The sequence below is a fragment of the Mya arenaria genome, chromosome 10, assembly GCF_026914265.1.
Source record: "Mya arenaria isolate MELC-2E11 chromosome 10, ASM2691426v1".
Taxonomy (NCBI): Eukaryota; Metazoa; Mollusca; class Bivalvia; order Myida; family Myidae; genus Mya; species Mya arenaria.
This window is the reverse complement of record NC_069131.1, coordinates 43,349,550-43,377,223: the sequence shown is the minus strand read 5'-3', so window position 1 is coordinate 43,377,223 and position 27,674 is coordinate 43,349,550. Positions and strand designations below refer to the sequence as shown.

Below are 27,674 nucleotides of genomic sequence, written 5' to 3'. Positions count from 1 at the left end.
GTTTCAGGATAGTACCGTGTTTGCCAACTATATTTTTCTGTAAAATAAAGGCAGAGAAATGTCTCCTGTGATCAACAACATCTTTGGACCGATACTCAGTCACATGAATCTCTATAAACTCTTCCTTAATACCAAGTTTAGTCAAGATAAGTTAATCCTTACTCAAGTTATTCAGTCTCAACCGTTTTTCTATTTTTTGTAACAGTGACCTTGACCATGACCCTAGTGGCCCAAAGCGCAATGCCATGAGAATGACGTTGGTCAGGCGGACAGGCGTTTGGCATCAAACTCGCCTATGAAACTGAAAAACTTGTTAGGAATACATATCTTGACCAAGCTTTGTATCTAGGAAGAGATTAAGGATACCTCTCATGGATTGCGCTATGTGAAAACCTGGTTATACTGGCAAACAGTGGCAACTAGATATACCATTTTATGTATAAAACTGGCACAATTGCAACTAGACAGTGACAACTAGACATACTAAGTTTACATCACTTTAACAGATAGCACCACTTCTCTTCCTGCCATTCTGAGAGTATGAAAAACAATACCAATAGTCTAAAAATTTTATTCACTAAAATAAGTCCAAGAAATTTTATTTTATTGATCTAGGCTAGAGACATGCAGAAATATTGGGCTAATCAATTAATAAAATACAGTTACAAGAGCCAGTATTTGGAGAGGAATGCCCCCCAAATGTAATCCAGTACAATGAGTTATGTAGTCTACATTCAGGAAGAGCACACTTAAACTATAAGCATATGCATGACCCCATGGTGGCTTAATAACTTCCAAGTGTGGGTGAGTGAGGAAGTAAGAGGTAGGAAAGAAGGTCTTGCGAGTCACAGATCACCATTATATACGAAATAAATGTGCCAAGAAGATTAAAATCCCTCTGTGCAAGACAAAAGAGACAGCCTTGACAGAACCAACTTGATCTGTGTGCATATATGCAGCATCCTACTAGGGACGTGGCTCTTGCACAAGATCCGTTGTCTTTATGTACATAACACATGTGCAAAGTAATTTTAAAATCCCTGTCTGCACAACAAAGTTACAATCCAGACACAGAAAACTGAACGGACAGACAGTGCCATTTCAATATGCCCACCTTCCAGGGCATAAGAGACAGAAATCATTTTCATAACAGAAGGCAAATACATAATATTAAGTAAAAAATAAAACTAATGAACAGGAAGGCTGTGGTGCTCATATTCTTGTTTCAGTTAAACATTGGGCATAACTCGACAATTATTGATGCCAGAGTTATAGACCTTCCTTTATATGTGCATATTATTTTATTCAAAATGTCAACCAAGTTGCATTTGAATATCTTGACCGGTTTTGAAGATATGGCCACAGTTATATTTTTACACAATGCTGACATTGACACAAAGCTATGACAATACCTCAACTTTCTCTTGAAAACAGAGACAAGGTGTAAACTTGAATTTTATAACAGTGCTCAATTGAACTTCCTTGCCTAATCAATTTACATTTTATTTCTGAAATATTTTTCAAGGTAAAACAATGGTACATGTTTTCCTGAGGAAAACAACAACCCATGCATTTAAGTTCTAAATATAATTTGAAAAAACAACAACAACAAACAAACCCAAAACACGACCGCTGCCTACTTCAATTTTTCATTAACTGTGAAAGCAAAATTAATGTCACATTTGCTGCAATAATTTGTCCTCCCAGGAAGATAAAATTGCACTTTCATATATGCCATTGTGAAGCAGCAGAAAATCATAGTTTTTTTAATTACATAATTATGATGGAAATAAAATATTTGATACTGTGACTTCTTTCAAAGGTCCTGTTTTTCAGGCCTGATCCACATTTTATTTCCAGGTAAAATATCTTTTTCAGGATTAGGAAAAAACAATCGATGCCTTTTAAAGTACACTCTTATTCAAAATCAATACATACAAATGTGTAACAAACATACATTTTGAGTAATAAACCATAAACTACTTACTAAATAATGCATTTAAGGAAAATATGTATTACTGATAACAAGCTTGTAACCGTGTTATAAATAGCTGAAAACGCAAAATTATTAAATGATTAGTGAAGGCTAAAAGATTAACTGCGATATACTATCGTCTTATAAGGTAGAAATAGCGTGTTTTCTGAATCTTTCTTTCAAATTAAACTCGGTAACCTTAATAAAAACCATTGTTTTCGACATTTATTCATATGTTTTGGTATATTATAATAATTATATTAATCGTGGTAAATCTTATTTCGGAGTAAGAGTGCATCTTAAATTGTAAATTAATTGTGCCATATATTTACAAGATTTGGGATGAACCTGGATTCTAAAAATGGACAGAATGAACCAGTAAGCATTTTCTTAAATGTGCCGATTTATCTCCAAAACTGGTGATCTGCACTAATAACAATAACAATACCTTTCATTGACCAAAACAAGGTATTGGATGAGATTTGCACAATAGAGAACAGTATAAAATCGTAGTTTTGAAAAATAAAGTTCAGTGAGTGAGTTGGTAAACCTAGTAAGATTAGGAGCATTGTTTTCACAAGATATTTTACTACAGACATGATTTTCAACTTAAACAAACGTCAGCTTAAACATGCAATTGCTCTTCATTCGGTGCGCAAGGTCGTTTCTAAAAAATATCCCATAAACATATAGGAAACCATGTTTATACTCAACTGAATTGAGGACGTTGATCACCCCAAACAATAATGAACCAGGAAACCAGACATTACTGCCTTTGATAAATAATTGAATAAGTGTCAATAAAAATCTTAAGTTCGCTAAAATACCCCATAGAAAAATGATGTTTTTATGATTAAATTTGCCAATTTCTGTCATATGCACATGTACCCGTCAGCTATTGCTTGGCCTTTATTTATCATTATTACTCAAATAACTAAATTGACTTTATATCTATAAGGTTTTAGGCTAGATTTGCAGAAAAACATGATGAAGAACATTTGAATGGTTTAATAAATGCAATAATCTTGAACAAAAAGCACCATGATATATGAACCTGAGTGGCAAGTTGAAACAACAACAAGACTAAAATCAATTTTCAGATACCATCAGGGGCTGGTTTCAATAAAGATATTCGCAGTATGATTTTTTTTCTGAGTCATATATTCATGTTTATTTATATAATATTATTGGTGTGAGCTTAATGTTTGCTCTTTATCATGGGTAACAACAATCGGAAATGTTTCCATCTGTGAATTTCCTTAAAATGAATTGACTTTACAAAAAAAAAAAAAAAAAAATGTTAGCAAGCTCGCATGAAAAAAGACAAACTCAATGTTAGGAATATCAGAACAATGTGATGGGCTTAACCCCGCTTTACGATGAAGAACAAGTGATGCAAGGGATTTTATGAGAGGACCCTTGCTGATGTCATGTATCACGTCTAATTCACAGAGAAAACAGATCCATGGATGCATGTTCAAACACTGAACAAGACATGATATGGGTCATCAGAAAGGCGTTCATCCTAAAATTCCATCTACTATATGCCTCCTTTGATTAATTTCATGTTAAAATGCACTGTTTGTAGTATGAACCAATGAAACTGCACTTAGCCTTTATACAACATTTCCTGGAATTTCCTTTACAGAAATGACATCATGAATCAACCGCATTTATGTTTAAGTGCAATTTCAGGAATACAAGCACAAATCAGCAGTTGAATTTTCAGAGTACTGTAGTTTCTTTAGGAATACAGTAGTTTATAGTGTAATATCACAAAGAACCCTTTCACTTTAAACCCAAGCTTTGTACATCTCAAATACTCAACAATCTTGCCTACACAATAGCAGATTAAAAAACCCCTGCAGATTACCAAATATAATGTAGCAAAAGATATCACTTGAAATTGTGTTAGTTAAAACAATATGATCAATACATGTTCTTTTAACATTGAACTGATTGCTAACCAGAGATATTGTGCTGTAATAATATCATTATATATTAGGCCTAAAAACATCTGTTTTGTTAGGGTTACATCCTTTTTAAAAATAGGTAAAAGTAATATTCAGTGTAAAGCTTCAAAGGTTTAAAACTACATATTAAATCACATACTTTAGTTTAATGATTTTCCTTTACCAACAGACTGTAAAAACTGTAGGGTCGGCCCCTATTTTGTATGTAGGGTCGGCGCCTATTTCGTATGTAGGGTCGGCGCCTATTTCGTATGTAGGGTCGGCCCCTATTTCGTATGTAGGGTCGGCCCCTATTTCGTATGTAGGGTCGGCCCCTATTTCGTATGTAGGGTCGGCGCCTATTTCGTATGTAGGGTCGGCGCCTATTTCGTATGTAGGGTCGGCCCCTATTTCGTATGTAGGGTCGGCGCCTATTTCGTATGTAGGGTCGGCGCCTATTTCGTATGTAGGGTCGGCCCCTATTTCGTATGTAGGGTCGGCGCCTATTTCGTATGTAGGGTCGGCGCCTATTTCGTATGTAGGGTCGGCCCCTATTTCGTATGTAGGGTCGGCGCCTATTTCGTATGTAGGGTCGGCCCCTATTTCGTATGTAGGGTCGGCCCCTATTTCGTATGTAGGGTCGGCGCCTATTTCGTATGTAGGGTTGGGTAATCAGAACCAAAAGTATTTTTTTAGGCCTTATATGGATTTCACAGTTAAAACAATGCATGTGTACATATATAATGAATGGAATTCTTTTCTAAAGCAAATCTGAGAACAAAGCAATTTCATTGCTTACAATGTCATAAAAGTATAACAATATATATATATATATATATTTATATATACTAATACTACATATCAAATCATTTTTAAAGTAATGAATTATTTCATAGTACCAGTAGTGGCTTAGCCGGACAAAAGTCGACTATGGGGAAACCAATTTTTGAAGCCTGCCATCTTGTCACAAACCCACCCGCCCAACGACATCCCCATTCTAATAACGTGGTTTAAAATACATAATGATGTAATTTCAAGCTGGCAGTGACATTGATGATATCAAAATTTATATCAAAATAACAAAAAAATATTTTACATTACAACATAGATCTTTCCTAAGAACTGAATTAAAATATGTTTGTATAAGCTACTTATAATAACCTATTGATTCTAATAAAAGGCCTTCATTAATGAGCCTCTTCTGCCTCCTGTTGTTGCTCTGGTAGCAGCTCTGGGTGTTGTTCTGGTTGGAGCTCAGGGTGGGGGTGGACTTTCTCTGACATCCAGGCCAGGTAAGTGTTCCAGCCTACAGCAACAAGGTTGACCACCAGTACCCTGCGTGTAAACACAATGATTAAAGGCGTAAAGTACTATAAACATTGTTAATGCATGTAACACAAAGGTACCTGCCGTCAAAGGTTAAGTGTCCTTTTTTTGTGACTGGTACAAAAATATATTTATGGGTATGTAGACAAAGATATCTACCATGCTTACTGTATGTGACTGGTAACAAGGTTATACGTCCTGTATGTGACTGGTAACAAGGTTATACGTCCTGTATGTGAATGGTACAAAGATTAAGTGTCCTGTTTGTGACTGGTACAAAGGTTAAGTGTCCTGTATGTGACTGGTACAAAGGTTAAGTGGCCTGTATGTGACTGGTAAAAAGGTTAAGTGTCCTGTTTGTGACTGGTACAAAGGTTAAGTGTCCTGTTTGTGACTGGTACAAAGGTTAAGTGCCCTGTTTGTGACTGGTACAAAGGTTAAGTGTCCTGTTTGTGGCTGGTACAAAGGTTAAGTGTCCTGTATGTGACTGGTACAAAGGTTAAGTGTCCTGTTTGTGACTGGTACAAAGGTTAAGTGGCCTGTATGTGACTGGTACAAAGGTTAAGTGTCCTGTATGTGAATGGTAACAAGGTTAAGTGTCCTGTATGTGACTGGTACAAAGGTTAAGTATGTGACTGGTTCAAAGGTTAAGTGTCCTGTATGTGACTGGTACAAAGGTTAAGTGTCCTGTATGTGACTGATTTGAAGGTTAAGTGTCCTGTATGTGACTGGTATTAAAGTTAAGTTTCCTGTATGTGACTGGTTCAAAGGTTAAGTGTCCTGTATGTGACTGGTATGAAGGTTAAGTGTCCTTTATGTAACTGGTGCACAGGTTAAGTGTCCTGTATGTGACTGGTTCAAAGGTTAAGTGTCCTGTATGTGACTGGTACAAAGGTATATTTAAGGGCATGTTAGACAAAGGTATCTACCATGCTTACTGTATGTGACTGGTACAAAAGTGAAGTGTCCTATATGTGACTAGTAACAAAGTTAAATGTCCTGTATGTGACTGGTTATAAGGTAAAGTGTCCTGTATGTGACTAGCACCAAGGTTAAGTGTCTTGTTTGTGACTGGTACCAAGGTTAAGTGTCCTATATGTGACTGGTAACAAGGTTAAGTGTCCTGTATGTGACTGGTTATAAGGTTAATTGTCCCACATGTGACTGGTTCAAAGGTTAAGTGGCCTGTATGTGACTGGTACAAAGGTTAACTGTCTTGTATGTGACTGGTACAAAGGTTAAGTGTCCTGTATGTAACTGGTACAAAGGTTAAGTGGCCTGTATGTAACTGGTACAAAGGTTAAGTATTCCGCATGTGACTGGTTCAAAGGTAAAGTGGCCTGTATGTGACTGGTACAAAGGTTAAGTGTCCTGTATGTGACTGGTATGATGGATAAGTTTCCTGTATGTGACTGGTATGAAGGTTAAGTGTCCTATATGTGACTGGTAACAAGGTTAATTTTTCAGCATGTGACTGGTTACAAGGTTTAGTGTCCTGTTTGTGACTGGTAACAAGGTTAAGTATCCTTTATGTGACTGGTAATAAGGTTAAGTGTCCTATATGTGACTGGTATGAAGGTTAAGTTTCCTGTATATGACTGGTAACAAGGTTAAGTCTATCTATCTATCTCTGTTTACTGACATGAACGGTGCGCGCCGGCTTGTTAGTGAAGAAAAATAAAACACTGATGCGGCAAATCACATTAGAAAAGTGAGAACTAGGGTGTAAAAGAGAACACAATTTAGGTAACATGATAAAAAGTGATTGGTGAACTGGTAAAAGGATAAAAACACTGCTCGCTTATCTAATGCTTAATGGTTGCCACAGCCACCTTGAATGTGTCAGGGGTGGGGATAGTGACAATATGATTTGGCAAACTGTTCCAAAGTACAACCAAGTGAGGATAGAATGAAAATTTGTGGTAGTCAGTTTTTACTTGAATTTGTCTGAAACATAGTGGGTGCATTAGTCTGGTAAATCTTATTGGTGTTTGAATATAAGATGGCAGCGTAATAGCAACATGATGATGGTATATGTTGTAAAACATTACAAGTCGGGAATCTAGTCTACGTTGTTCAAGCGCCAACAAAGACTTTCCTGCATGTTTGTAACACTGGAGAGAGGAGAGAAGTCATGTTTAACCCAACAAATAGCCCGACGTTGAACCATTTCAATTTTATTGGTGTTTGATTTTGTGTGTGGGTGCCAAATTGTGCTTGCATATTCTAACTGTGGACGGACAAGGGTTTTGTAAGCTAAAGTCCTGACACTTTCTGTTTTTGTTTTTATATTTCTTTTAATGAAGTTGAGAGTATTATTTCCATTGGTGGTAATTCTTAAAATATCAGTGTTCCAGGTGAGATCTGCATATATATATCAACACCAAGATATTTAGCACTTGAGACTGGCTCTAAGATCTGGCCATGGACTATGTATTGATTTCTGATGATATGCTTATTCTTTGTTATGTGCAAAACTTGACACTTGGAGGGATTAAACTCCATATCCCAATCATTGTCCCATAATTCCAGTTGTTTGAGATCATTTTGAAGGATAGCACAGTCAGAGGGAGAATTGATGGCAAGGTAAACAGCAGTATCATCTGCAAAAAGTCGAACTTGTGATTTGATACTAGAAGGGAGGTTATTTATGTAAATCAAGAAAAACAAGGGACCCAGTACAGAGCCCTGAGGTACACCAGATGTTACGGGTACTTCTTCAGAATGATCGCCATCCAAGACTACTGTCTGACTTCTATGAAGGAGAAATGCCTCAGACCACTTGTGGACAAACACCATAATCCTGTAGTTTGAATAGAAGTTTGAGATGATTTACCTTATCAAAAGCTTTGCTGAAGTCCAAAAGAATTAAGTCTGTTTGATTACCTGAGGAAGTGATTCTTACAAGATTGTCGGTCAGCTCAATAAGTTGAGTTTCGCATGAGCACTTTCTCGAAAGCCATGTTGTAGGTCATAGAGAATGTTGTGTTGGGTCAGATGTGCAGAGAGATTTGAGGCAATAATGTGTTCTAATGATTTACATAAAAAACATGTAAGTGAGATAGTTCGATAGTTTGCTGGGTTGCTGGAATCACCCTTTTTAAATAGTGGGCATACAAAAGCCTTCGTCCAGGCAACAGGGATAGAGTTTGTGGTTAGTGACTTTTGAAAGAGGACTGTTATAATATCTCGTTTTTCAACTCTTTAAGGACAAGAGGGCTTATACGGTCTGGTCCTGCAGCTTTGTTAGGTTTTAAATTGGCAAGAAGTTTCAGTATGCCATTTCTGTGAATGGTTATATCACTCATCTGGGGGTAACTGCAATAATTTTGTGGTACAAGGGTTCTCAATTTCTGCAAACAAGCTTGTTTAAGAGATAAGAGGGGATGTTTTTGAAAATACCGATTGAAATTGGTTATTCAGAATGTTTGCTTTTTCCGTGTTATCAGATTTCAAGCTATCTGTAACAGGATCTTTGAGCGATGACACACTCTGAGAGTTTTTTAGTAATGAGTATAACTTTTTGGTGCAGAACTTGCTTGGTTTGTCAACCGATTGCTCATTATTAGCAATATCAAGGATGTTTTCAATGTAGGTTAAATGAGACGTTTTTATTTTACTTTTGATGGTTGCCTTTAATGATTTGAATTTGTTACTAATATTGAATCAGTGTGATTCTTTTTCAATTTTGTATAAAGTTTATCTCTTTTATGAATAAGTCTCTTAATTTCTTTTGTAATCCAAGGCAGTGCTCTTTTACAACCAGGTATAAATTGAGTAATACCTCTTTTGATAGCATCTGTGAATCTAAGCCAGATCTCCTCAACTGATAGACTGTCTGAACCTTGTAGGATATCAGACTTGGTAGTGTTCATGAATTGTTTGAAGTCATCCAAGTGTCCTGTATGTGAGTGGTAATAAGGTTAAGTAACCTGTATGTGACTGGTATGAAGGTTTAGTGTCCCGCATGTGACTGGTTCAAAGGTTAAGTGGCCTGTATGTGACTCGTAACAAGGTCAAGTGTCCTGTATGTGACTGGTATGAAGGATAAGTGGTCTGTATGTGACTGGAACCAAGGTTAAGTGTCCTGTATGTGACTGGAACCAAGGTTAAGTGTCCTGTATGTGAATGGAACCAAGGTTAATTGTCCTGTATGTGACTAGTACCAAGGTGAAGTGTCCTGTATGTGAATGGAACCAAGGTTAATTGTCCTGTATGTGACTAGTACCAAGGTGAAGTGTCCTGTATGTGAATGAAACCAAGGTTAATTGTCCTGTATGTGACTAGTACCAAGGTTAAGTGTCCTGTATGTGAATGGAACCAAGGTTAATTGTCCTGTATGTGACTAGTACCAAGGTGAAGTGTCCTGTATGTGACTCTTACCAAGGCTAAGTGTCCTGTATGTGACTGGAACCAAGGTTAAGTTGAGGGGGTGTAAGATAAAGGTACCTGCCATGATTACATGTATATGACTCGCACAAACATACAGTTGGGAGCATGCTTGACAAAAAATACTGCCATACCTGTATGTGACTGGTACAAAGGTGAAGTTCAGGGCCTGCACAGCTGGCCAGATCTGTAACGCAGAATAACATCAATAAATTACCATCAATCACTACGAAATATTTAAAGGCACTAGACACCAGATGGTCCAAAAATCAGCAGTACAGTATTTCCTTACGGCTAGAATTGTCAATGCGAGCTAGTAGGAGGCTGATAATCATTTTACATGATTTAAAGAATAAATGCAACAATCATGTTGCTGTCTCATCTGAGTTTTCCCATTTGAAAATAGCACATAATGGTTTCCCAGTTTAAATCATATCTGTTTATAAGAATAAGATAAATATACCGACACTTTTTTAAACTTACTGGGATTTACGTGTTAGACAACCCAAGTTTATTTTGATTTTTTTTTTTTACCAACTGACTATAAAAACGGTTGGGTCGGTGCCTATTTCATAGATCGGGTCTGGTAACCTGAATGAAATGTTGTTTTTAAGGCCTTAATGATAATTATGTATTCTGCACTAAGGCTTCAGTCACGTGGTTTAGTTTCCAGCACAGCCTATAGGAGGCAGAGTCTACTTGCAGCATGGAGGATTACTTTATTTTTAATTTTAGTCATTTACACCTCTCAGCTTAAATGGACTAGACTCCCAATGATACAACTGCATTGAAAAAAGAAAATTGTAAAAACTTACATAAAATTGAAATTGTTGTGTTCATTACTGATGTATCACATCGCTTACAACTCTTTGTCATTTTTTGCGTATTTTTCCAATTGAAAATTTACTGGGGTATGTCTATAACGTGGGTATATTTATCGCCATTTATCATGTGACTTTCACAAATGATGAATTATCAGCCACATACTAGCTGGTTTTGATAATTCTATGCTCGTTTTGAGGAAATACTGTATTTGCCAATTTGCTGACCATCTGGTGTGGTGTCTTGCCCCCTCAAAGATTAATTGATCTTTCAAAAAAGAATGGTAACCTAGTAATCATGTATGAAGACAGGTATACAGAATGCCTGGAGACAACAGTGTTCTTAGGAACTATAAATTATGCAACGTTTTAATAGGACCCCGCAAAAAGAAAAATGCGGGTCCCCTTTAGTAATTATTGTGTTTGTCAACATTTTTAATGTTTTTTTGTTAATAACTTTTTGACCTTTCAAGATATCAAATAAATTCTAAACATCCTCACAATAACAATATGCTCTTTTGATGGCAAACACTTTCAACTAAGTTTATTAATCAGAATATAGGCCTGAACAAGGCTTTTCAACAAGCGTTACTAAATGCCTAAAAATAAACAAAAATATTTTTTTTATCAAAACAAGTATGCTTACCTTATAATTGGTCTTGATTATATCAGGATAATCCTGGAACAAAAATAATATCATGAAGTCTAGAAGCTGGAACAGATGAAACTCGCTCGTAGAGACCATCATTTTTTTTTGAGCGAACAAAAATCGGAGGCAAGCAAAATTGATTATTTTTACAAGAATTCCTGGCATAAGACCATTCCTTCATGTTATTAATGTATTGATATTGATATAAATAAACAGAAATACACAAAGAAATTCAAGCCAATTGAAAATTTGTAACAGACAAATTTAAGCCATGCAGTATTAACCTATAAATATATAAAAAATAAATCTATCCATCATACAAAAAAGAGAGGTTCAGAAAATCGAGCCAAAATAATTGACCTGATTGTAAAAATAATTCAGTCATAACAAAAGCTGTAGTTGTTGCATTTGAGACTATTTGAATGATTTTGTTCTCACATTCTGTTGGCTTGAACTTGTCAGGACTTAGAAATTGGAAAAAATAGCTAAATGTATGAAGTACCAAATATAATACTTTTTTTTCTCCTCCAAAATTGAGACTGAAAGCAGCTCTTACACTTTTATTTTCATAAACTTTCCAATACTTTATTGAAACAAAGGCTCCAAAAGCGGATGCCAGTGCTTGTCTGTTTGTTATCTACCAACTTGATATGAATTGAAAGGTACACCCTCATGTTTTTGGACCAAAAATTAATTTTCGGTAATGCATCTGAAAACACTTTAATTATTTTACTTGGTGATATCGAAAGAGCAGAAAAAAATAGTAATAGTATTAAAAAAGTAATTTGGTTTCAATAGGGTGTGAACCCAAGCCGGTTAAGTCCAGAATTTTTTTAGAAAAATAACGCCTAAACCACAAAGCCACCAGGACTTTAACAAAAGTGGGAGATATTTTGACCTCTTAGCAATACATTGATAACAAAACATGATAATGTCAATCAACTAATCACGCAACAACAAAGCTGTAATTAAGTGATTGTTAACGCTAATGAAAATTGAGGTCTTCAAAGAGGATATTTGAGCAAATATCAACATTTGCTGGATGGTCCCATCTTTTGGTATCTTAGATTTAACATCTCCAAAATCATGAGCGCGTACCTTTAAGTCTGTTATGGGCCTTAAGCTAAACAGCATTTTTTATATAGACCTGCTGCAAGAATAGCTTTCCCTGCCAAGTTTTACACTGTTTTTATTTGATTAATGGTTATATAATTATATTAAGAATAAGTTAAAGTAACAAGTTTATTGCAAAGGAGCTAGTTATCACCCCAGGTCATTAAGTATGAAGACCAATAAATGAATCAACCAAGTCTTATAGGTAAATCAACAAAAGATAGTGCATGTAGTACTTTGCTCTAAATGGGTTGTCCGAAACAATGCAATTTAAATCCAGTCAATTGATACCCTGGTGCGAGCTACTGCAGTGTGTACATACATCCTGTAACTTGGCCTTGATCTCCGGCAGCCTGTCCCCCTTCAATAACTCCATAACTGTAAGGAAGTAGGCCAGGAATGGGGGTGCAAACAACAGCTGAAATTATTCAACCAACCCAATGGTTTGATGAGAAATTTTTTATTTAGTCTGATTTTGTTGATAGTGGTTAGAATAACTTGAGCTTATGATTTATTTTTTATTATTGAACATTAAACCAATGAAAGAAATTTGATAAATTTATGACTGTGAATGGAACAGAAAAGAACCTTAGTTAAGTATTACCTACAGTATTGTTGTGAATATAATCAGTAAAATAATCCAACAAATTGTTGCTAAGTTATCTATCCCTATGTAAACTTCTTATTAGAAAAACTTAGACACACATTCAATTAAGTATTAATTCTAAACCTACCTGATCACATGCAACCATTTTCAAGGAAGCATACTTTGTGTGACCAAACGATGTGGCTAGTCTGGTATACCATAGGCTGAACACAGGACCCTGCAATGTATTCACACAGGGTAATGGGTGAACCGGGTAGTACAAATATGGGTGAAGTTTGAGGCATGCTTATAAAACAATGTAGACACATCATAATGCATTTAAAATAATAAGCCATGGAAGAAACCAATATAGTTATACCAGCAATGTAATTGTTATCATACTATTAATGGTTTTTGGTTATTTTTCATGTTCAGAAATTTTAGATCACCAAAACAACAGTTGAACAAGGCTCAATATCATGCTATTATTTCCCTTTAACATTAAATCAAATTTTCTTATTTTTGCTTTGTGCAATTTAAAGGGACTTTCACAAAGATTTCATGGCGACAATTATTTTAAAATTTGGTAATTTAATAATTATAATGAACTAATATTGAACAGTATATAACTGACAGATAGTAATTTAAACAGAAATTTGTAAATTCAAACAGCAAATCATCTACCGGGTAATTTTCAAAAGCATTCCTAATGCCTTGGGAAAACTATGTATTTTCTGTCCTTTTTCACATATTCGTTAAGATATCTTATTGGAAATTTAAATGATGGTGTAATAAGCAGTTAATTCACATACATATATTTACTCACAAAATGAAATAAAAACATGAGTACAGCTGGAAGCAATGCATGCACCCATTTTCTATGAAAAGGCAAAAATTGTAATACAATGTGCTGCTACAAGGTGAATGGCTGTAGCATTATTATACACAAGTTGGAACAAATCATAACATGGAAAGATGTGGGAAGGTTTGAAAATTAAATTTTAAAGAAAATTTCAAGCAATCAAATAAAAAAATTGAAATTCACAAATATCACTAGAAGAGGAATGCTGCATGAAAGCCTGAATATGGATCTTTAAACGTTTCATTATGTCATTGCCATCGATCTATATTCCAATTATTTAATTTCAATTAATCCCTTTAGAACAATTTCCAAGATACAAGCACCCTTTATGAAACAAGATTTAGATTTTCCACTATACTTTAGTTAATATTCAAAATTGAATCATTTTTGATACATAAAATTATCATAAGCACAATAATTTAAATATAATAAGCATATCTTTTTTGTACACTTAAATCTTTGCTACTACTTACAGTACAATTTTCAGTGCGATTGAATATGCCCTTGATTGACTTAAGTACCCAATTGGCCAAACAGACATGAAAAATAAACTGGTTCATAAAATAATTCTAAATGGCTTAAATGGGTGTTTATCAATGCATTATTTTTAACATAAATGAAGTAAACATTATAAGATTAGTCACAAACAGTCACGTCTGAAAGAACAACATGTTTTATAAATGTCAAACAAATCATGCAGTGTTTAATAAAAGCTGCACTCTCACAGATTGATCGTTTTGACTTTTTTTTGTCTTTGAATGGGCCAATTTGTGGGTTAAATGTATGGAAACCAGCGATATAAGACTGCTGACAAAAGATCTGATAGCAGTTTATCATATTTACCTTTGAAAAGGACAACGTACGTTAATGGGCATATACGGCCTCTATATTTCAAAAATATTAAGTTATTAACTGCTGTTACTGACAGTTTTTAATAAATAGAGTAACATGTAAACTGCATTTTATTACGAATAGTTTTCCGCTATGCCAACAGATGACGTCAGAAACGGCACGCAAAGCACGTGGTTTCGCGCCAAAAGCGTTGATTCTGCCGAGTTTTGCGTTTTTAATGTAAAAATAAACACAGAGCGTATGCAAGTGTCACTGAGATCTTTTCACATAGGATTCAGTATTATCTTATTTACTTCTATGCACAATTTGGTCGTGACACTTATCTGCGCTCTACCCTTAAACACCAAAAAAAAGCTTCTTAATTTGTACGTAATTTAAAAATAATACTTTTGTTTTTTTTCCTAGAAATGTTAATTTAGACCTTAAATGTGACCAAAAAGTGTCTAGTCTGTCATATGTGTTCGTGTGTTTTGGTTTAATACATCGTCTGAAACTTGAGATCACTCATAAATATTTTTACTAAAAATAATCGATACAATATTTCCAAAAATCGGTTGAGTACCGCCATGATTTAATCAAATATCCGTTTCTAAGCAGACGCTCCGAGACTTGATTGTTCGTGTCGAGTATTTTTTAACTAAGCGTGTTTATATTTGGTTTTACAATAAATTGAAATATAACCAAAAGGAGATCCTTATGCCATTTAAAACTTTATATTATAAAGATAAAAACAAACAAAGATGTGAATCAGTTTTTGATTTATAACGTACAACACCGAGCGCAACGAAGCGTCAATATCTCGCGGTAAGCAGTGGAATCGTGAAATGCACGTACGTTACTCAACAAGTCGCCATTTCAAGGTTTTTTGAAATATTTCTTTAAAACTTTGGAAATACGAGCTACACATGTTTATTATTCCGTGATGTATTTTTTTTTTTAAATCTGGGCGAGGCCGATTTCTGCCCAAAACGTACGTTGTCCTTTGTTTTATGGCTTAAAGAACTAACGCTTTAAGATAAATGAAACTTTTAGCAGTTTACCAAACAATTGAGATCTGTTCTTTTGTGTATTATCTAATATGACTGAATTGAATGGATTGATGTCAAAATCTGGGACATTTTTTTTAAAAAGTGTCAAAACTGACAATCACAGATTTTTAATTGGCAACTTCATTTACAAACTTTGTTAAAATTGATTTATATTTCCTAATTTTATTTCCAAACACCTAACTGCATCTGCCAGATAAACAGATTTTTTTATTTATAGCTAAAAACTTTCAATTTTCAATAGAGTAACTAATGCTTTTCAGCAAAAATGTAGAGCATTTTATATTGAATATAAATTATTTGAATATCTATTACCAAAGGAGCTCTTTTTTCATGATGTTTCATCATTGTTCAAAGTATTTTTTTCACAATTAACAAGGATTTATTGTTTTTAATACATGTCTGACCCGTGATTTAGAAATCTCTGTAAATTGTAGTTTCTTTTCAATTATTTGCCCCTTTTATCATATGATTTACCCAGAAACAAGTTTTGTAACAATATATCTGAATCATATGATACAGAAGATAGGATTATACATTATTCAATTGTATGTTCATCTTGCTCATATAATATAATAACTGTAAATATTAAAAAAACATAGAAGTTAAACAGAATATTATTCTGAAAGCATATATTTTCTATATATGTCTGAAATGAGGCAGACAAAATCCTAAGTTACATCACTGATAGTAGTAGTTCACATAGTAAAAAACAAGAAACGCCGCAATGCGACGATACCAGGATTTCAATGATTGACAGAAGAACTTTAGCCTGTGTCTGTTTTTCTATTTTTAGTAACAGTGACCTTGACCATAGGGACCACAAATGCAATCACATGAAAGGTTCCCATAAACTCTTCCTTTATACCAAGCTGGGTCAAGATAATGTCAACCCTAACTAAAGTTATTCAGTTTCAACCATTTTTCTATTTTTAGTAACAGTGACCTTGACCTTGACCCTAGGGACCCCAAACACAATCCCATGAAAGGTATCCATAAACTCTTCCTATAGACCAAGTTTGGTTAAGATATATCAACCCTTACTGAAATTATTCAGTTTCATAGGTGAGTTTGACACCGCCCGGCCGCCTGTCTGAACAACGACGTTCGTCATTCTTATAACCAGGTTTCACTTTGTGAAAACCTGGTTAAAAAGCATGGTATATATGTCCTTACATGTGCACAATGCCATGGAGGTGAATTTTTATGAAACTTATAATCTAGCAGTGCTTTGTTGAAGTTAGTCATTGGTATACAGTCTTGATTTGAAAGATACTTAACAACAATGACAAACTTCAGCAATTTCTGATTGATCAACCAATAGAATGTAAATAATTATATTGAAAGCCGTAATAACTACCAGACAGGCAGCAGGACCCTAAACTCAATCTTCCCTAGGGCAACCCTGCTAAAAGGACCATATATTGTCTCCATGAAGGGTCATTTTTAACAAGCCCCTTGTCATTATTTTTAGTTTGTTAAACATGAACCAGAAACCGATCTGCAAATGTTATGCCCTTATTTTTGTTTGTTTATCATTAATTCTAATTGGCTTTAATTAAGAAACAGAAAAATATTGTATCCATGTACATATTAAAATTTATCTTATTTTTAAGGTTATTATTTTCAACCATATTTTCCTTAAAACTCTTCACTCTGGGATCCTTGCCATGTAATGTGTCTAAAATAACAAAGTGGAAATCATCTTGCACATGCGCATTAAATTTGATCATAAACAAGTGTTTGGCATGGAGTTACAAAAGTTTAATCAGCAATTAATAATTAATTTCAATCGTTAATGTCCAGCCCTGAATATTTTTTTTATTTTCATCATGTTATAAGAAAATACTTTAGCAATAAATTTTGCAGAAGTCAAACAATTAATACTTTCAATTATTTTTTTTTGTCATGGATTTCATAAGTCATATCACAATCTAAGCATTTTCAGTTTACCCATTGCAAAACCCCACTTACACCAAAGAATGTACCAAATATGGCAAATCTGAGAGTGCGTTTCTTGTCATAGGAGGCAAGGTCTCGTTTTTCTACAACGAACTGGGCTAGAACATCTCCCAATGAAATCAGGGTGCCTGCAACATAAATCAAAAACTAGCCGTTGAATCAGGAATCATGACATATATTGATATGAACTGGGAGAGGTGAATCAGGGAGTATACAATAAATAGTGCACTGGGAATCATGACATATATTGATATGAACTGGGAGAGGTGAATCAGGAAGTATACAGTAAATAGTGCACTGGGAATCATGACATATATTGATATGAAATGGGAGGGGTGAATCGGGGAGTACACAATTAATAGTGCACTGGGAATCATGACATATATTGATATGAACTGGGAGAGGTGAATCAGGAAGTATACAGTAAATAGTGCACTGGGAATCATGACATATATTGATATGAAATGGGAGGGGTGAATCGGGGAGTACACAATTAATAGTGCACTGGGAATCATGACATATAAGGATATGAACAGGTGAATCAGGGTGTACACAACAATAAATAGTGCACTGGGAATCATGACATATATGGATATGAACTGGGAGAGGTGAATCAGGAAGTATACAGTAAATAGTGCACTGGGAATCATGACATATGGATATGAACTGGGAGAGGTGAATCAGGGAGTATACAATAAATAGTACACTGGGAATCATGACATATGGATATGAACTGGGAGAGGTGAATCAGGAAGCATACAATAAATAGAACACTGGGAATCATGACATAAATTGATATGAACTGGGAGAGGTGAATCAGGGAGTATACAATAAATAGTACACTGAGAATCATGACATATATGGATATGAACTGGGAGAGGTGAATCAGGGTTGAGGTGAATCAGGGGAGAGGTGAATCAGGGAGTATACAATAAAAAGTACACTGGGAATCATGATATACATTGATATAAACTGGGAGAGGTGAATCAGGGAGTATATATAATAAATAGTGCACTGGGAATACTAACTGCAATCGTGATTGATAAAATATATATGTGGTGTTTGGTGTGGATATATACATGCACGCAAACCTGTAAATTAAATCAATAAATAAAATGGTGCTCAGTCCATATGCAGCAACATGAAATATGGAAGACCCACCATGCAAATCAAGGGCCATAATTTGTATTAAGGATCAAACAGTGTTGTCTTACTAAATTGTGTGATGAAAAACTGGGTAGTAAAACCCGAAAACAAATAAAAGCATAATACTTATCTACAGTAGAAACTCACTAAACCGTACAAGGTCCGGATTGAGCAAAATTTCCGGTGTAGTGAGGATTCCGGTTTAGTGAGGATTTGATGTACGGAGAAAGTTTACTCAAAATATTATCTGAGTTAACCTTTAAAACAACTCGCGAAAATGACCACTTAATCACCAATCAAAGTTCTTGATTTGAGTAACAAACAAACAAATTATCCGATTATCTTGTTAGTATGTTTGATAGTTTAATTAACGCACCGCTCTAAATTGATTCAATCATAGAAGTCTTTAGATAAAACAACCCTCCAAAATGATCACTTAATAACCATTTCTAGTTCTTTATTTTCTGCAACAAACAATTTTAATTAATGTTTCAATCAATTTTCTTTTCACAAGTTTGATTATCGTGCGGCAGTCAATCCACAGCGCAATCATCATTGTCGATTATCGAGTTAACACAACATCACAGGTGCAATATTTAATGTCGCACCGGCTGTCAAAACAAAGTGACACGCGATTTGCAAATTCCTAATACACAAAATCATTTTGACATGTTGGAACAAATATATGTCCGGTTTTGTGAGGTAAAATTACGTTGACAACTAACAAATTTTCCGGTTTTGAAGTGATTTTTTTACATTGAAAATAGAAGGGGAAAACCGGGTATCTGAAAAAAGTCCAGTATCCCTAGGATTCTGGTTTTGTGGAGTTCCGGTTTAGTGAGTTTCTATGGAGGAAAACAAAAGCAAAAAAAATAGCATCTATATGGTTATGGTCTTAAAAGAAACTACAGCTGTCACCGGAGTAAAGAATACACCAATACGCCTCCTGGAGACAGGAATGCTTCACTTTTTTGAAAAATGTTTGAAAAGAGGCCATAACTCAGTCAAACTATGATGTATTTTCTGCTAAACACAATTTGTGATTATGAAATAATATTGTTTGTATAGTTGTCGGTAATAATGACATCAAAATAACGTCGGCTTCATACGATATATGAATATTCTTGTGGAAATTGACACAAACGTCCGCTCAGAACACTTTAATCAGAACACATGAACGTTTTTACGTCTGTTTATTAGACTGCGCCCGGGTAAGGTATACTTGTATATTGAAAACAATGTATGAACACTCAATTTAACAATACCGTTTCAGTTTTTCTTGATTTTTTTATTTGTTATAATTTATATTGATTAAATTTGACGTAAAGCATTTTTCTAATGTGAGGCCACTCCTTTTTTATTTTTTGGTTTACAAGATTTTTTTGGAAAAAATGTCCACCGGGTGGTCGAAAAAAAAAAAAAAAAAAAAGGAAAAAAATCCTAAAACATACTCTTAAAGGGTGAAAATCAGAGAACAACATAAAAACATTGAACATTTATATCATTTACTTGAAATTTTAAATTTTAAAACTGCTATTAATGAATGTTTTAATACACTAAATGTTTAAAGGTTCTAATTAAACAGACAGTTACATACTGTGCATATAAAACATCAATGAAATTGCCTATAAAACATGTTTACATGTATAAACTACACTTTTTATCAAAGATACATTGAATATCACTCAGCAAGACATTTGTTTAGCTTTACGGGTATGCTTAAGCAAAAGTGAATGCAGAACACTTAAAAACTGACCAATATTAAATAGAAAAAAAAGAGAAGGCGAATTTTACGCATTAAAATACACAAAAATTGCACTGTATTAAAACTTTACATTACATTTTTTAAATAATGTTTCAGTTATTTAAATATTGCAAAATGTCACTAAAGTGAAATAATTAGCAATTTTTTAAATAAGGAAATAACATTTTATGAAGACATTTGAGCTTTAATATTGTGAAAACATTTCCTGAAAAACTAAAAACCAAACTAGACCTAGATTTGAGTTTTAATAACTCTTACCATGCGGGTCCTAGTTGTGTGTAACCCGATCCATGCTAAGTCTGGAAATTTTCGGACCGGGATACTTACCATGGGATGTTCACCAATTTCATTTCAAATTCAAATCTTGCAGCAAATTACCACATCAGTAGATAAAAATCACATAGCAAAATAATGAATCTAGCATGTGGCTTAACTTTATGTACCTATGATAGCAAACTGACAGAGAAATCCATAATTATGTATCGGATATTTTCATCTTCTCCCAACTCCGCCAGTGTGTGTATATATGCGTTCACTGGGCATCTATACTTAATGCTTGTTGTTTTTTATTTTTCATTTTAAAGAGTATTCCTTGGTGACAACAACAAATCTCATTTATAGTGAAATATCGAGTTCATTACAAATTGAAATGGATTTATTCAAAATAGTTTTCCGTGTTGTTTTATCTAAATGTTTTGCACACAACTCCCGGCATGAGTTAATGTCATTGCCACATGTGTTCAACTCTTTGTTTGTTTTTAACCCAAACATGAATAAACATGTAATCTAGAATAAACATAAGCTTTACATTGATCCAATGACAAGTATTTCAAAACCATTATGTGATTTAAAATCGATAAACACCACCGACCGAACTTGTGAAACTAGGACACCGGTGTCAACTTAGAAATTTTACTTTCGATTTCACCACTCACACTTTGTGCACTTAATTTGATATATAACCATAAAATATTATAAAATGCTTTTCTCACACATAATTTACACATATTTGTGTCTACTTATTCGATGGCAGCCGCTGACACTTTTATTTTTTATCTATAAACAACAATGTTTTCATGACCTAAATTAGCGGGAAAAAACAACAATCATGTGACAGTTATTGTTTGTGTCGGCTGTTAAATTTGCCAATGTTTATTGCTATTGTCATTTTAAAAAAATCCTTCATATTTTAATTTATTATTTCATACAAATAATGACTGCTATCGTCAATTCCGCCATTGCCAACGGCCCTGCCATAACAGTTGACTTGCTCATATGCTATCACTATTAATTGGCGAATACGGCTACGGAACAACAAACCAGTCGAGATCTACTGCATTCGTACTCTTATCTATTCGTTTTTCTTTCGTTTCGCACCAAAACCAATACGGTCGGGAAAATAATTTTGAAAATAAAAGTGAAATTCATTTTTTATTTTTTTTGTACTTTTCGGAAAATTAGACCCGCCGGTTTTGTAAACCAATTTATATAAAAGTAGTGGCCTGATGTTGTATCAAAAAAATTGCCAAAAAAGTCTACGATTTAGTGGGACAGCCCTTGTATTATTTAATTTTTTGGAACATTCTTCGTCCAGACACCATATTTTTAAAAAACCCTTCCAAACAGCATATTATTGGCAGTTTTGAAGTTGAAAAGCGGACATAACTCCCTACAAAAACAGAGGTTTGTGACTAAAGTCAACGTGTTACTGTATTTCTCGGTGTTTAACACGTGTACAACAAATAACCAATTTTCCAGACAGACAATTATATCATGTAATGATTGACGACGACATAGCTTATTCATATTGCCATGTGAAAATATGGACCAATGCAAGCACACAATTAACACATAGTTTATTTAATTGTGTCTTCTGCGACCTACCAATACACATGATTGGACCGATTGCAAGCATCTGCTAATTAACAGATAGGCTATAGAGTGATCAGTGTAGCAGAAAAAGCAGCTGATCGCATTAGTCACATGGTAACTAAGACACTTTTAAGACCTATTGGGGGTAGTTTGAATGTGTGAATGACCCATGAATATTTGTGTATTACATTTACTGCAACTTTTACTGGCCTAGTTGTTTTGGACCGAAATTATAAAAAAAATTAGAAAATTTCGGACCATTTTTTTATACACTTTTTGAAACTGAAATCGGTCTGGCTTGGTCAAAATCAGTCCAGACCGGCAAATTGCCGGTTTTTAGAAGCCCTGGTACCTAGCTATATATATATATATATATATATATATATATATATATATATATATATATATATATTTACACCTCAACTTCCATTCCTTAAATAAACTGCCTTTCGGCAATTGCGTTCATCAATCGATGAACACAACATCTTCGGATTTGTTCGGATCGCAATTCATCGCATAACAATACATACATGAAAACTATTGATCTTGTTATTGTTTGTATTGTGTCAGCAGGTCCCGTAAAATATGAATCAACATTTTAGAAAGTGCTAAGTTATTATATTTTAAACGTTTTGTTGCCAAAAGAGTTTCAATTTTACCTTTAAAAGTGATTTCAAGTGGTTGATCTTTTCCCGCGTTATTGTGACGTCATTTGAAAAAAATGTTTCCGGGAACAGTCGGGTTGTCCTATTTACAGAATGGTTAAGAAAGGATTACTGAAAGGTAATCCGAAATGAAATGAAGTATTTTTTTAACTTTTCTTGAATAAAATAATGAACTATTGGTGTAAATATAAGGAATATATTGCGGGGTTGATGTCATTATCGGGGATATGAATGCAATTGGGCTGGTCAAAGTATGCATGGAGTCCTTCGGACTCCACACACTTAGACCAGCCCAATTGCGTTCATACCCCGATAATGACATCAACCCCGCAATTCATTCCTTAAATACCTACAACTATATCAGTCTGAAAAACACTGCATGTAATATAATATCAAAACAAATTGAAACCAATCTCTTTTTAATAAAGATATTTTTTCATACGTTTTAAGTATTGTATTAAAGTTTTTTTCGGAAGAAAAATACATGCCAAACATATTCAAACTGACCAAATCATAATTGTACTAGCTGCCCTTTATCAACATACTTGAACAAGGTTTAAGGTTAAGTTCCCTGAGATATCTAATGAAACAGAATATATAGTTTTCAAGTCACATGATCATAATTGTGCCACACTTTGTGAGGCCCTGATAAAGACCCTTGATGAGGCCCTTGTTTGAACGTATTAAATTCGCGATAAGCTCAGCACATTGATCATTGATTAATATCAAGAATGCCACAAGCGAATGCAAAACCCTGGCCTGTTATTTTTTAAGTTTTGCATTTTGTTTTGTTGAAAAAGGGGCATATTTCAATAATTATGTGTAAAACATACATTGCAAGTGTATACCAAGTTTCATTTCTAACATTATATGGTAAAGTTATAGTAAAGGTTTAAGTTTTTGCACGACGCCGACAATGACAACAAGGCTACAATAATACTTCAAGTTAAAAAGATATCTGCATAATTCCATTTTGAGGACCTCAAATATTTTAATCTGAGTGATGGGTGAAATACAGTTAATCCATAAGATCCAGGGATCTATGCCTTTTTAGATAGTTAAAACTGATTTTAAATATGTCTGTTACCATATAAAGTAGTGAAAATATATATTTGACTAAAAGCAGAAGCCAGTGCAGGAGTAAGTAATTTAAATGCATTTTAGTGTCATTATGCAAGCTTTGAATTAAAGGGCAGCTCAGAATGTAAACTAAAATAAATACTAAACAAATTCACATTCTGAATAATTAAAAAGGAAAATAAATGTTTAAAAAGGTCAGCATGGCTGGCATCTGAAGACGGGTTCAGCATACTTACAGCTAGGACTGTGCCAAAGAAAAAAAACCTAGCAGAACGTTTCACATCATACATGGAAACAGGTCTGTCTTCTAAGACTAGTTGGGCTATGGCATCTCCTAAACCCATTAGTGCTCCTGAAATTAAAATAAAAGCTGGGCAGTGGAGTACCTCTAGAAGGGGCAGGTATTTTAGCTAACAGTCCCCTGAGGGCCATTTCAATAAAGGATTTAGTGGTAAATTCAATTACTTTAAAGCTGTATTAATGTCATAATCTTGATTCATTGATTTTTTTTTTATTTCTGCAACATGTATTCATTTTTTAAGAGTTGGCATAAGTTCAAAGTTACACAATGATCATTTACAATACATGCATAGCAAAATAGTAAAACTATGAAAATTTTAAATTATGACATAAATCTTTATTGAAACAGCTCCCTGGTATAATTTCAAGTAACACATGTACATGCAGAGGGTTGAAATGGCCCCCTGGTATAATTTCAAGTAACACATGTACATGCAGAGGGTTGAAATGGCCCCCTGGTATAATTTCAAGTAACACATGTACATGCAGAGGGTTGAAACGGCCCCCTGGTATATTCAAGTTACACATGTACATGCAGAGGATTGAAATGGCCCCCTGGTATATTCAAGTTACACATGTACATGCAGAGGGTTGAAATGGCCCCCTGGTATATTCAAGTTACACATGTACATGTACATGCACATGTTTCACCTGTCTGCATGTACATGTGTAACTTGAATATACCAAGGGGCCGTTTGCAGTAATATGCACCAAAAAATAATCACTGATCATATAGCAATAGTACAATGGCGTAATATTTAAAAATAAATATTTTTGTCAGAAGTGGTTGGGATTTGTGACCTCCTTAGCATAAAGCAATTAGGGTTATTTAAGGAATGAATTGCGGGGTTGATTTCATTATCGGGGTATGAACGCAATTGGGTTGGACAATGTGTGTGGAGTCCGAAGGACTCCACGCGTACTTTGACCAACCCAATTGCGTTCATATCCCCGATAATGACATCAACCCCGCAATTCGTTCCTTATATTTACACCAATTATTTCATTTAAGAATTGTTAAAAAAATTCTTCATTTCATTTAAGAAAACCTTTAAGTAATCCGTTCTTACCCACTCTGTAAATAGAACGACCCGACTATTATAAACCGGAAACATTTTTTTCAAATGACGTCACAATAACGCGGGAAAAGATCAACCGCTTGAAATCACTTTAAAACGTAAAATTGAAACACTTCTGGTACCATTATATTTAAAATATAATAAACTAACACTTTTAAAAATGTTGATCTATATTTTACGGGACCTGCAGACACAATACAACCAATAACAAGATCAAAAGCTTTCATGTATATTGTTATGCAATGAATTACGATCCGAATATATCCAAAGATGTTGCGTTCATCGATTGATGAACGCAATTGCCGAAAGGCAGTTCATTTAAGGAATGGAAGTTGAGGTGTAAATATTTACTGAACATAAACTGAAATAATTTCGACATTATTATATGATTGTGAACTGTCACTTTAACAGCTGCTGACACAGTTACCAAAAATGATTCATACAAAATTTAAGCCCAATACACCAAAAACTCATTGGCAAGGTAATTGTAATTTTTGATTGCCCATAACAAAAACCTGGTTTCGTCGCATTGCGATCAATTCTAACTAAGTTGTTGGGCAGAAAAACATTTTTCTATTTTTAGGAACAGTGACCTTGACCCCACCATGACTTTTTTTTGTAAATGCATATCGTGACGTTCACTTCATTTCATAGCGTAACGTCGTGAAGCGTGTATTGGGGATCTGATTTTAATGAGATTGACTATCCTTTAGACTGTAATGGATGACCTACGGATGGAATTCACTTTTGTATAGACTGAAATTAAAGTCCTAGCAATGTTTTTAGCTAACCTGAGCACAAAGTAAAAAAACAAGAATACCATCGCATATTCATTTCAGTCTATACAAATATGAATTCCATCCAACAGAAAATTCACATTTGTATATAATTTGCATGTCAATGTTTTGGTTCATATAGACTGTACTAAATGTGACATTTATAAGAGAGTCTGTTACAGTTTCCATTTATCAAGTTATTTTCATACCGGTGGACATATTGATGTTTGTCTGATGTCACTGTTGTAAAAAAATATATTTTTTATTTCTTATTTCTGTTTTTGGCCAGCCCCAGAAAATATATGAAACCCTTTGATTGCACATGACTCCCGGTAAAACACGTGCTGATAGGTTTACAATAACAGCAGAACTGTCAGAAAACTTCATGTGAAGAAAAATCGAACTGTTAAAAACAACAACGCCAATTAGTCATTTGTGTTTATTACCAAATTTAAAATGATTTCAGATGAAAACACTCGTTAAATTATGTTGTTTTTTGTCTGCCAGATTTTACAGATCTACCAGGGCCAAAGACCTATGCCCTACTGTTTTCTTAGCAATACAGCACAACATAAAACAACACATCAAAATAGGGTATATTTGTTATTCTAATGTTAATATAATTAAACTGCAGGTTACTAAATTAAATTCTCAATTATTACATCATTGTACACATTGCAGCCTAGGGAGGTCATAAAAGGGGCATACAGAGTGTGGCCAGTGTTCATGGTGGGTGCATTGCCTTTTTACCTATATGTAAAAGCCATAAGAAGAGATGATGCATTCCTTAACCCCTCTTGTGGTGATCAGTAAATTTTTAATGTTGCATTAGTTTTATTGGGTTATTTTAATTTCTGTGTACTATTTTATGTATTACAATTGATATATTATTCAAAAATTATCATTTATAAGAGCGTTTAGTTGAAGATGGATGACTTTTTCTATGGTTTGAAATACATGCATCTAATTACACTATGTCTTCACAAATGATCAAATGTATCCATCTATTGTAAGATATATGCATTAAACAGACTTTGAAAACATTTTATTTCCGTATAAAACATCAGGTTGCTCAGCGATATGAAATACATGTTTCTGGTTAATTTCAAGTCAATAGTATTCTATTTATAGTGTAATCATTCTGTAATGTTTATAGGAAATAAAATATAATCATACATCCAAAAAAAGGTACAGGCTGACCAGTACAGGAATAAAATGAATGCTTTAGGTTAATGCTATTTTGAACATGATTTACATATCTATATAACTTCATAAATGGACAATTCTTTGTTCACTAATTCAACCTTATTTGTACCCAAATGAACACAATTTCATGGCTGAATGCAATAAGCCAAATCCAGGGCTCGAATTTAGCACTCGCACACTTGCAAAATGCGAGCCAAAATTGGAATATGCAAGTTGAATTTAAAGACACTCGCAAATTTTTCAAAATTTACA

General features: G+C 34.2%; 1 protein-coding gene across 3 annotated transcripts in view; it reads right to left on the bottom strand.

The window, feature by feature from the left end:
• Nucleotides 1-557: 557 nt before the first annotated feature.
• LOC128205471 (protein Mpv17-like) overlaps nt 558-27,674 on the bottom strand; it is a 32,929-nt gene continuing 5,812 nt past the window's right edge. The window contains exons 2-7 of one of the 3 annotated variants that reach the window (XM_052907131.1): nt 24,298-24,413; nt 12,960-13,049; nt 12,548-12,643; nt 11,110-11,142; nt 9,777-9,829; nt 558-5,262 (exon numbers count right to left, since the gene is read on the bottom strand). In XM_052907131.1, coding sequence (XP_052763091.1) covers nt 5,115-5,262; nt 9,777-9,829; nt 11,110-11,142; nt 12,548-12,643; nt 12,960-13,049; nt 24,298-24,413 — 536 coding nt within the window. In that variant the 3' untranslated portion in view covers nt 558-5,114. Of the gene's footprint in view, nt 5,263-9,776; nt 9,830-11,109; nt 11,143-12,547; nt 12,644-12,959; nt 13,050-17,524; nt 17,662-24,297; nt 24,414-27,674 lie in introns of all 3 variants that reach the window. The other 2 variants (XM_052907129.1, XM_052907130.1) reach the window with 2 other exon arrangements.